The 12,158-nt window shown below is 53.1% G+C and overlaps 1 protein-coding gene across 1 annotated transcript; it reads right to left on the bottom strand.

Moving 5' to 3' along the window:
* Positions 1–1,550: 1,550 nt before the first annotated feature.
* On the bottom strand, positions 1,551–8,676 carry RHO (rhodopsin). The gene is made up of 5 exons (XM_019433593.2): positions 8,203–8,676; positions 5,823–5,991; positions 4,388–4,553; positions 4,042–4,281; positions 1,551–3,176 (listed from the first exon to the last, which is right to left on the bottom strand). The coding sequence occupies exons 1-5, from the start codon at positions 8,561–8,563 to the stop codon at positions 3,066–3,068; spliced, it is 1,047 nt and encodes a 348-aa protein (XP_019289138.1). The 5' UTR covers positions 8,564–8,676; the 3' UTR covers positions 1,551–3,065.
* Between the last annotated feature and the right edge of the window lie 3,482 nt (positions 8,677–12,158).

The following is a 12,158-nucleotide window of genomic DNA, read 5'->3' as shown; positions in this document are numbered from 1 at the left end:
CAGAAATGGAGAGTGAGATGTGCGGGACCCACCATGGGAATCTTCTCCCCTGGGTCCCCAGTGTGGGAGGGAAGCCTGGTATAGCTGGACATCACCTACTTAGACAGAGGCCAGCCCCTCTGGGCCACCGTTAGTTCTGCCCACCCTATCTCTGGGCCTCTTCCTTTTGGTAACGACAACCCCCCCTCCCCCAGGAATCTTTTGGGCTCCTTCCAGTCCCCACCCTCACTCAGACCATTTGGTTTATGTAGGGTTAACCCTACCTTGGTCTGAGTGATCAGGTGACCCAGCCCTGGCCAATGAGAGGCTACATCCCCATCCCAGCCTGGTGATAGGTTTAGGGACAATGAGGTGACTCAAGCCGGGCCTATCAGAGGATGAATCCCCATTTTAACCTGGTGACAGGATTAGGAGTGATCAGGTGACCCAGACCTGGCCAGTGAGAGCCCTACCCAGGACCTTTGCTGGAACTGTCAGGAAAAACAGCTCACTTCCTGCAAGGCTAGCTGAGCTTGGGACTGCTGGTAGCCCTTTCCAAAGCCAACAGAGAAAACTATAACCAGAGGGGAGATACAGAAGTCTGATAACATCTGAGCACCTGCATCTAGCCATGCCTGAAGCCCTGGGTTTTTTTGTTTTGGGGAGCCAACAATTTCTCCTTTCTGTTTCAGCCCTGTTGAGTTAGATTTCCTGACACTTGCAGCCAAAGAAACCCTGACTGGCATCACCTACGGAGGCAGAGTATATCACCTAGAGGGGCAAGAGTAGAGATCCCAGCTATTACCTGCTTCAGCCCCCACCATGGCACTGGGGAACTTCCATCTCAGGCTCCAGCCACCCTTTCCCACCTTGGAGGTTGAGGGTAACTCTTGAGACTATGTCTCCATCCTTGTTCCCCTTGCAGATGGTGTTCTTGGTAAGGCCAGCTCTGAGCTGAGGCCCAGTAATGTCAGAAGTCTCCCACTGGCGGGGCGCCTGGGTGGCGCAGTCGGTTAAGCGTCCGACTTCAGCCAGGTCACGATCTCGCGGTCCGTGAGTTCGAGCCCCGCGTCGGGCTCTGGGCTGATGGTTCGGAGCCTGGAGCCTGTTTCCGATTCTGTGTCTCCCTCTCTCTCTGCCCCTCCCCCGTTCATGCTCTGTCTCTCTCTGTCCCAAAAATAAATAAAAAATGTTGAAAAAAAAAAAAAAAAAAAAAAAAAAAAAAAGAAGTCTCCCACTGGCTACAGTGAACCAGGAAGCAGGCTGGCCACGCGAAGTTTGCGGTCCCCTCAAGCTCAGGTTCAGATTCCTTTTTGCTGATAAGGAGACTCAGAGAGATGGCCAAACTTGCTTGCAGTTTCAAAGGTCACCTGGGTTTCTGTGACTCCAAAGTTGGGGCTTTTCTCATTCCTGGGCCTGCTCCCTCCACCCCACACCCGCAGGGGGCCCTGCTGGTTGCCCAAACCCAGCATCCCAGGGTTAGAGATCAGGTGGAAATTACTGCCCAATTTCAATCCATCCTGCAGAGAAAGAGCTTGAGAGCAACAAAAACCACCACCCTTAACACCAAGTATAGGAGCTGAGCTTTTAATGCCCCGATTTTCCTAGTCTCCAGGCAGAGCTGGGAAGAGTTAGAGCTTCTGGTCTTGGTTACGTGGAGGAGGGGCAGTTATGCAAGCAGCACAATTCTGATACCCTAGAGTTCCCACCAGCTTTGCAGCAAGGACTTTCCAGAATGGACAATGGACTGGAGCTACTAAATGGACTGGGTACAGGCTTACCCAGCAAGGGTGCTCAACTCTGGGATCTGTGAACATCCCCAGGGAAGATGGGCCCATCTGAATTTCCCACTTTCTGTTTCTGAGATCTTTGAGAAAAGGGTTCCACTGGGGACTCAGCTCTTCATTAAATGTGGGCAGGTGAATATGGCTTCTAGCTCATGCTGGCCTAGAGTTGCTGGCCTAGCATATGGCCATGCTGGCCTAGAGTCTAGCCTAGCATATGGCTTCTAGGCCCAGCTCCATGCTGGCCTAGAGTTGCTGCGGCCTAGGGGCTGGGAAGGAGGGCAGGTAGTTTGCAGAAGCTGAGAGAAAGGCCTGTCTCTCCCTAGGCTGCATGAGGAAGGGGAGGCACCGGGCCTGGGAGTTCACGTCAGAGGTGAGACCCTGGACCTTGGTCCCAGACTGCAGTCCCCTGACATTGTTTTTTCAGTCCTGATGACTGTATTCTGCATTCCCTTGACAGTCCCTCTCTGCAGACCGACCACCAGCCCTGGTCTGGCCTTGACATCTGGTGAATTTAAAAAAAACCTGCTGAGGCTGGATGCTCAGGGCCTTGCCCAGTCTCAAAATGGTGACTATCAAGAAGAGATGATCATATTAGTTAATTATATTAATTGGTGTTATTCATAATGTTAACTACAATCTGTACAGCTCCTTACCATTTACAAAGTGCTTACACACACTCACACACACACATATACACACATATATGAGATCAAAATCTCATTTGATCTTCACAGCAGCCATGCGTTTGCAGGACCAAGGATTTGGGGTTTCCATTTTACAGGCGAAGAAAGTGAGGCCCAGGGAGGGAAACTGTTCAAGGACATCAGCTGAAGGTGAGCTGCAGCTAAGGTGGTTTTGAGAGGGTAGATATGCTCTCCCTGCCCATTCATTCCTTCATTCATTCCCCCATTCGTTCCTTCCTTCATCCATCTAGCATTTATTAAGCACCTACTGTGTGCCCCACTCTGTGCTATACATTTATCCCTAAGCTGGGACACCTTTCCAGGGAGCAAGAGTTCTTGTGTTCCTGAGACATGAGTTGGGGAGAGGAGGGGCAGAGATCCCACCAGCCCCTGGGAACTCAGGACTCCAGATCGGGTCATACTTGTCGAGTGGGGAGCCTCATTTTTCTCTCGTTATTCTTTTTTTTTTTTTTTTTTTTTTTTTTTTTTTTTTTAACTCAAGGAGTCTGCGCAACCTGGTTCCAACAGACCTGGTTCCTGGTGGGGCAGCTGTGGCTGGGGGTAGGCATAGGGAATGGGAGACTCCTACAGTTGACCATAGAGTCCTTGGCAGGGCTTAGGCTGGTGCCACCTGGCTGGTCTCCGTCTTGGAGGCAGTGGTGGAGGCCTCGTCATCACCCAGTGGGTTCTTGCCACAGCAAAGGGTAGTGAGCATGCAGTTCCGGAACTGGAAGGCAAAGAACGTGAGTCAGAATCAGGGTCCACCGAAAGTGTGTGTAGCAAACTGGAGTGGTTGGCGAGATTTACCTCCAACCCCTTCCCTGCTTCTGGCTCTCACAGCCTCCACTCCCCTCTCAAATCTGGCTTCCTGGAGGGAATTTAGTAAGTGCATGTGGCCCCACCCCAGAGATGCCAGGGACCAAACCCAAGAGGGCTCTGCTACTGATGACATTCCCTGATGCCCTCTGTGTGCCAAGGGCTATCTGTAAGTACCTTATATAGCCCTAGAGTTTGGGATTTTACCCTCTCTAGGGAAAAAGACACTGAAGCCCAGAGAAGGGAAGTGACTTCCCAAGTGTCAATCAGCTAAAAAAGAAGAACTGGGATTTGAAACCAATATGCCTAACTCTAGAGACCATGTTTTCCCCCACAGGTTCATGGATTCTGCAGAGAAGTCACTGGTTGGTGTTAAAGAACTGCTTTATCCCTTCCTCCCTCGGAATAAGACTTTAGCTCCTTGTTCAGCTTTGTGGAGACTGACACCATCCCATTCCCAGGCTTGGGACTTAGACCATTTGACTTTTAAAGTGGGCCTCCAGAACCGTCTGGACTGGCACTTCTCATACTTGAGCCAGTGTGAGAGTCACCTGGTGGGCTTGTTAGAAATGCAGGTTCCTGGGCTCACCCTGAGCTTCTGATTCAGCAGGAATCTGCATTTCTCCTAGATGACTCTGATGCTCTGGGGGATACCAGTTTCCCTGCCTAGTTTTGCAGGTGAAATGACTGAGGCCCAGTCAAGGACATGGCTTGTCCTCCGCAGGCAATGCCTGCAGCCTGGGGCCCCTGGACCCCTCCGCCCCACCAGCAGGCACCTGCTTGTTCATCATGATGTAGATGACAGGGTTGTAGATGGAGGAGGACTTGGCGAAGAACGCCGGGAGTGTCATGAAGATGGGGCCAAAGTTGGAGCCCTGGTGGGTGAAGATGTAGAATGCCACGCTGGCGTAGGGCACCCAACAGATCAGGAAAGCAATGACCATGATGATGACCATGCGAGTGACCTCCTTCTCAGCCTTCTGGGTGGTGGCTGACTCCTGCTGCTGGGCTGCCGCCTGTAAGGACACAGGGTCTGCTGTCCAGACTGTGGCTCCTTTGGGACAGAGGCCAGTCTCAACCCAACCAATGTATGTGTCCCCAGCACCCAACACAGGTCCATACCTCCTTGACTGTGAAGACAAGCTGCCCGTAGCAGAAGAAGATGACGATCATGGGGATGGTGAAGTGGACCACGAACATGTAGATGACAAAGGACTCGTTGTTGACCTCTGGCTTGAGTGTGTAGTAGTCGATCCCGCATGAACACTGCATGCCTTCAGGGATGTACCTGACCACCAGAGGGGGACGGGGCAAGAGAGGGCACGGGGAGACCCACATGTGAGGGACTTGAGGAACAGGCCCCCAACACACCTGCTGTGTGGCTGGGCTTGCTCTGGGTCCCACTTTCCCTCTCTTTAAAAGAAGCATAATAAAATATCTGCATGGCTGCATGACTGTGAGGATCAAATCAACGGAGATGAGGGATTCAAATGCCCTTGTGAAAACAGCCATGCTATCATGAGATGGTCCAGTCTCTTGCCTAGCAGAGCCCGGACACCGCGGACCTGCACTGTGTTTCCTCACCACACTGGCTGCTTCTAGTGGCTGGAGGCTCAGGCTGTGCAAGGCAGAGGTTGGTGGGGAGACGAGAAAAGCCCCCGAACTCTGTATTTGAGGCAGTTTGTACAAACTAGGGTCTTACTAACAGGGTAAGTGTATTTTCTAGGCCAAAGATGGGCACACAGAGTAACTAAGGGGTCTTTGCACAGTTTCGAGAAACAAGAGGTCCCAGGGACAGATGGTTAGGATGTTTCTGTGATTTCAGAGGATGGTGACAATGGAGTGTCTATTGGCTGTGCCTGTGGGGATGGGACTGGGCAGGACTGGAGAAAACAGGGAAAGAGGCTGGAGGCGATGGGCTCAGATTCAACAAAGGACAAAAAAATAAATAAATAAAATAAAAAAGAAAATTGACCCCAGGAAGCTGAGAGAGGAGGGAAGGGAAGAAAGATTGGGAATTTCCTAGAAGCAGAGGGACACGAGGCCTCCAGGAAGCCACAGGGTCACCCGTCCAGTTTCCCAAACCACTGTCCTCCCATCTCTCATCTGAGCCCCATTTGCAGATGATGGACTAGAGGCTGGACAGGACACAGTTCCCAGGGGCTACAGTGTCACCCACTTGCACTAGGTAGGCTTGGCCTCCCCAGGTGCTGAGGCCCAAGGTCAGAGGGAGTTGCCTATGGGGCAAAGAGGATTGGAATCTGGTCCTGGCTTAGTTGAGGATTAGGGGCACAGCCAAGGTTAAGGGTTGGGCGTCTTGGATTCTCCTTTGACATGGGGCCCAGGAGGTGGCACTAGCTCCTGGAGCAACATTAGGGTCTGATTCTCTCTTCCCCTACCCTAAACCCCAACCCTGGGAGAGCTGCCAGGGTGGGTGTTTGGGGTGGGGGACATATAAGCTCGGTGCCCAGAATGAGCCCCAGGTTTGAGTCCTGGCCGGGGACCCTGTAAAGAACCCCCACCCCAGGGACCCTTCCCTTCTGCTTAGTGCCATTACCTGGACCAACCAACGAGGGGGGGTGCAGCGCAGGCCAGTGCCATGACCCAGGTGAAGGCGACGCCCATTATGGCATGGTTCTCCCCAAAGCGGAAGTTGCTCATGGGCTTACACACCACCACGTACCGCTCAATGGCCAGGACCACCAAAGACCACAGGGCAATTTCACCTGCAAGGCAGTCAGCTATCAGTCAACACGTCACCTGCCTGGACCCCACTGTCCAAGAAGGAAGCGCTCCTCCTGGATGGGAGAGGGCAGGCAGGAAGGCCACCTAAGGCACAGTTGGAGCCAGGACTTGGGAAAGAGAGGGCTTCGATTCTGAGAAGAGGAGCCAAGGGGCTGTGAGGCAGAAAGGCATTATGCTGAGAAGAGAGTGAACCGGGTACCTCCCAGGAAGAGGAGTTAGTTCAGTCAGGGCTCTGGGTTCATGAAGGACAGGAAATCAGATTCCAGGGTCATGATTAGACTAGGATCCCTGTAGGGAGTTTTTGCAGAAGAATGTGCACTTCGTGGGGCAACAGGCAGAGTGCCTGCTGGAGCTAGAATTCCTGCTCTCCCTCTTGTGCAGCAGCCTCTCCCCTGTGGGGAATGAAATAACCTGGGCCTGTGGGTCCCCACCTGGGAGCCAGAAAGCTGAGCAATGTTTTGCCCAGAAGAAGAAGCAGGAAAGAATGGTGGAATTCAGACAACTGCCCTACACATCACCCCAGAAACTCATTCAGGAGGTTAGCCATAGAATTTATCAACCAAACCGGGACATTTCTGAGAGAGAAAAACAACACTACTAAGTATTACTCCAGGAAAATAATTGTAAACTGATGCCAGCCCGGCAGAGAAGTGCCTACCTGCATGTGGCCTCCATCTCACCCCTGCCTTCTAGCCTGAGACTCCTCAACCCACCTCCAGCCTTATTGTGTGTGGGGGGCTTATCCCCTTCCAAGAAACCCCTTCCATAGGGGAGGGACTAGACCTGTGTGGAGATCTGTAGCTTTGAAAAGTGCGATCAAATAGTTCCTTTGACTAGAAAACTGATGGGGTTGCTGCAGAGATAACAGATCCCGTTTAGTAGATGAGAACAGTGAGGCACGGAGGAGAGAAGAGGCACATTCAGGGATGTGGCAGGGCAGTGACAAGGGCCTAGGTCTCCTGGCTCAGATCCAGAAGTGCCCCCCTTCTCTGAGGACACATGGCCTCTCAGGCAAGCAGGAGAGAGCCAGGGTGGCTGGGAGAGCCCAGCACCAGCCACAAGGACTGTTCTGCCTCCTTGTCTTCTCCCTCTTTCACATGTCCAGGACACTGTCTCAGCCCCATGCCTGGGGAATCTCCGGCCACCACTGGGCGTTTGTCACCTTCAATGGTCACAGATCACCCAGTCTCATGCCACGAGGTAGGAGTGATATAGGGCTGCCACACACAGGCAGACCCTTCTCTGCAAGATTGGATAGACACTGTTGGGGAGAGACTGAGCCCATTGTTTAGCACAGGCAAAGTCCAGTGGCCAGAGGACTAATGATCTGTGTGCCACCCCGGTCTGAAAGCCCTGAGCACAGAGATCTGTCTTGTCCAGCTCTATTCCCACTGCCCAACATGGGTGTGACAAGGCACAGCTTCTCCGAGGGAAATAGAACATGGCCTGAGGAGCCGCAGAAATGTGGGCTCAGGTCATGATCTCATGGTTTGTGGGTCCAAGCCCTGCGTCAGGCTCTGTGCCGACAGCTCAGAGCCTGGAGCCTGCTTCGGATTCTGTGTCTCCCTCTCTCTGCACGACCCTCCCGCCCTGCTCATGCTCTGTCTCCCTCTCTCTCTCAAAAATGAATAAATGTTAGGGGCGTCTGGGTGGCTCAGTCAGTTAAGTGTCCGACTTTTGCTCAGGTCATGATCTCGCAGTTCGTGAGTTCGAGCCTGGCATCGGGCTCTGTGCTGGCAGCTCAGAGCCTAGAGCCTGCTTCAGATTCTGTCTCCCTCTCTCTCTGCCCCTCCCCCGCTCGTGCTCTGTCTCTTGACAATAAATGTTAAAACAAATTAAAAAAAAAAAAAAAAAAAGAAATGTGGGCTGGAAACTCAGCTCTATCCTCACCACAATGTGGCCCCAGCAAGGCCCTTGACTCTTTCATCCTCAGTTTCCCTGATGCAAAGCAAGACAATGGCACCACTCTATGTGAGATAAACAGTGTCCAATGCCTGCCCTCAATAAACAGCAGCCTAGCTTATCATTACTGACAGTGTTTGTTGATTAAGTGGAGAGCACTGATGAATGTAGAGGGGAGAAGTCCTCTTAACCACCATCCCCAAATATGGAGTTCTCTCCAGATCCCTCCACACCCTCCCCACCGCTGACTCCTGACTCCCCCAGCTAGCCACCCATACACCAGTTCTTACCGCCCAGTGTGGCAAAGAAGCCCTCCAAATTGCATCCTGTGGGCCCAAAGACAAAGTATCCATGCAGAGAGGTGTAGAGGGTGGTGGTGAAGCCACCGAAGACCATGAAGAGGTCGGCCACAGCCAGGTTGAGCAGGATGTAGTTGAGAGGCGTGCGCAGCTTCTTGTGCTGGACCGTGACGTAGAGCGTGAGGAAGTTGATGGGGAAGCCAAGCACGATGAGCAGGAACATGTAGGCGGCCAGCATGGAGAACTGCCATGGCTCAGCCAGGTAGTACTGTGGGTACTCGAAGGGGCTGCGTACCACACCCGTTTTGTTGGAGAAGGGCACGTAGAAGTTCGGGCCCTCCGTCCCGTTCATGGCTGTGGTCCTGGTGGCTGCCCTGGGGGCGGCTCAGACCCAAGAGTGCTGCTGAGGCCTGAACTTGGCCACCCAGGGCTCTGGCTGGACGACTCTGGGCTCTAAGCACCCCCCCCAAGGCCCTTATAAAGTGACCTCCCCTCCCTAAGCTCCTGGCTGAATCAGCACCTGGAAGATTGGGGGCATTATTAATCATACTAATCCCCACTACTGCAACTGGGGGCCTAATTGGCTTCCAAGAACGGCCAAGGTGACTCTAGGCAGAAGCCTGGGGCCAGAGAAGGGAGGTACTGGGGACCCTGGGAAAGGGCAGGAGACCCAACCCCAACTCTTCTAGTCCCCAGGAATCTCTGCCCATCTCAGTCTGTTGGCCTTGGCCTGGCATTGGGACCTCTGGCTCCACGCCCACGTCCCCCTCATTTCATGCCAGAGGACTTTGTCTTCCTCCCCACTGGACCATGAGCTCTCTGGTTCTCCTCTCAGTCTCTCAGCCTCTTACCTATTTCTTCCCCACCTGTCACCTCCTGGCTCAGTCCCTAACACTAGTCCATCTCACCAAGTTATGAGCTCCATGAGGGCCAGGGGCCACGTCCTGCCATCTTTGGCACTTTCCATGCCAGACCACAGCCTGGCATAGACCCGGAGCTCAATAAGTATTTGAACTGGAATTCACTCACTCACTCGTTCATTAAATATTCATGTGCAGGCCACTGGGGATACAAAAATCCAGAAAGGAGGAGGTTATGCGCTGAGGAAGACCCTGAACAGATCCAGGTCCAGGGAGGGGTTTCCATGAGGCCAAGGGAGGAGAGACCGCTTATAACGGTGAGGTGTCCGAGGAGGTGAAGTTTGGGTCTTTGAGGGAGGGGAGTATTTTGTTAGGTTGCCAAGCAGGGAAGACAGGGGAGACTAAAGACAAGGGCTGACAGAGGCCTGAGGCCTGTCAGGGGTGAGGCCGCACATGGGCTATGAAGCCAGCTCTGGTGGGTCTTAATACCAAACTGAGAAACCTGGTTTTATCCAAATAGCATTGGGCAGTGGCTTGGGCAGATCATAAGGGGCAGAAATGTGGCTCAAATGCCCCCAAGATGTATTGGAGGGAGTGAGGATAGAGGAGGGGACCAGGCAGGGGGTGACTGGAGCAGAAAGGGGACAGAGGCTCTAAGGCTCCTGAAGCAAGGCCTTGCATCCAGGAGGCAGCTGTGTGCCAGGTGACATGCTAGGCACCAGATCACTGCCGTGAGCAAGGCAGGCTTGGGTCCAGTGTGAAGGTGAGGCTGAGCCTAGAAAAAGAACTGGTTGGACACTGCAACACACAGGGCACATCTGGGGACGTCTGTGTCAGCTGGGCTGGGACAGTGGGCCTTGGAAGCTGTGTGGCAGGTCACTCCACAAAATCAGGTTCTGGGGGCGAATGGCTCTGCACTGACAGGCTCCCCCCATCAGTGAAAGGGGCACAGTGATGCCCCCCGAGAAATGAAGTGGGGCACATGGCAGTGCCCAGCACACCGGTGCTTGATGACCAGCCTCCAACCACAAACGTGTATGGAGCACCTACTGTGCTCCACACACAGTGCTCAGTTCTGATGAACATGGTAGAGAAGGACGATGCCCACAGGAAGTACCATTCTGTGGGGCTGGCAGCGCTCACAAATAAGTACTGAAACAAATGAAATAGGACAAGTTCAGATCGTGACCCGCTCCCAACACACTGTCGTTCGGAGCAGTCCAGAAAGGTGAAGTCTGAACCATGAACTTAGTGATCGATGGAAGGAGTCGGCCAGGGAAGTGTCCCCATCTCTGAGACTTCCAGCCCTTATACTCTCTTCAATGCAGTCTCTTCCCCCCTGACACCCCCAGACCTGTTTCCTCAGAAAAGCCCTCCCCCTCCCTTCAGCCCGCCTGAGAGTCCAGATCCCTGCCTGTTGCGGGCGGTCAGGGCTTGCACATGGAGGGCTGCAGAAGTGTGTACTGGTGGAATGAGCTCAAGGGAAGGCGTGGCAGGGCTGCTGGGGTGTGACCTTTCGCAGTTTAAGGTGCTTGGTTCAGTGATTAGGCCCAATGTTAATGAGGTCAAGGTGGAGGGTTTGATTCTGACGTGGCCCTGGTAGCCAGACGGAGGGAGGCGCACCAGACTCCCTGGGTCAAGACTGACCCCCACACAGCCCAGAGCTGGCTGGGGTGAGCCCTCAACCATAGACCTCAGCACCTTGCCTTCACCTCCTCCTAATGCTGTGACAGCTTGGAAGATTTTAATTTATGCTCTGTTCACATGTTTTTTGTCCAACTCACAGGCTGTCATGTGAGCAGGCAGGGGTGGGGGGTGGGGGTGTGTGGTCTGCCCAGCTCTCAGCAGGGTTCCCAGAGCTGAGCATGGTTCTCAGGACGTTGCAAAATGTAAATCACTTCCCATACACTGGAAGGAGCTGGGATTTCTGTCTGTTTTGTTCACTGATGTATCCTCAGGGCCTGGCACATAGTAGGTGCTCAGCATTTGCGGATCGAGTGGATAGACAGATCTAGGTTATTTCAATCAGTGCTTCCCTCTCTAAGTCTCAGAGTTTAATGACCCTTGTCACAGGGCTATGGCCAGGGAGGAATTAAAGGCATCACCACTGTGACATTGCATTGTATTCTGTGAGGCATGACAAAGAATCCTTTTCTTAAACAACAACAAAAAAACGCTCTTTGTTCAGAGCAACAGGCTCATAGTGAGCAAAAAGTTCAACAGAAGTCACCGACCCTCCTTGCTACATTTCACAGGTGGGGAGACTGAGGTCCAGGGTGGTCAGTGAGTCAGTGGCCCAGATCACATAACAAACTTTGGCTATCACCTGCCTGGCCATGCCTCCATCCCTACACGAAAGATAGCTCTCAGGAAAGTTCTGCTAGCTGTTTACATCATGGTATAAATGACCAAAAAAAAAGAAAAAGAAAAAAGAAAAAAAGAGGTTGTGCTGGGCTGGTGGGAAAGCCACAAGACTGAGTCACACAGGCCTGGGGCAGCAGTGGTGGTTCTGAAGGCAGGGGGTGGCACTGGACTCTCGCCTGGGACCCTGAGTCACCCTGAGAAGTCCCACTTCCCCTCTCCAGCCTCAGTTTGCTGAAGCTAGGAAACCTTGGGGGATCCACACCCATCTGCAGGTTTGATGTGACCTGCTTTCCCACCAGGGTCCAGTCACAGATCTTCACACCTTATCATTTAGGAGCCATGGTATCCCTTAGCTGGGTACAGCCCCTTTACACCTACCCTTACATCTGGTCTGAGGCTCTAAGGCCATGCCGCCTGGACACAGCCCCGCCCCCTCCCTTCCCTGTGCCTCAGTTTCCTACTCTGTTGCCTGTAAGTGATCAATGACTGTTGCTGACAGTATTAGCCTCTTAGAGTCTCATTCAGGTCTCAGTTTACAAAGCACTCCTTGGAGAGGCCCCTGACTCTACACACCAGGCCTCCCCCTCTGCCTCCCACATCACATTCGTTTCTACTCGGTACCTATCACTGTCAGCAGTGGTCTTACTTGTCTCCTTACTGATTCATTGCCCATCTCTCTCCAGAGTACAGGGCTGGGCTGGCCTGGACTTTGCTGAATCTGAG

Source organism: Panthera pardus, unplaced genomic scaffold (assembly GCF_024362965.1).
Source record: "Panthera pardus isolate Hobbes unplaced genomic scaffold, ASM2436296v1 HiC_scaffold_8, whole genome shotgun sequence".
NCBI classification, from domain to species: domain Eukaryota; kingdom Metazoa; phylum Chordata; class Mammalia; order Carnivora; family Felidae; genus Panthera; species Panthera pardus.
This window is presented reverse-complemented; position numbering and strand designations above follow the sequence as displayed.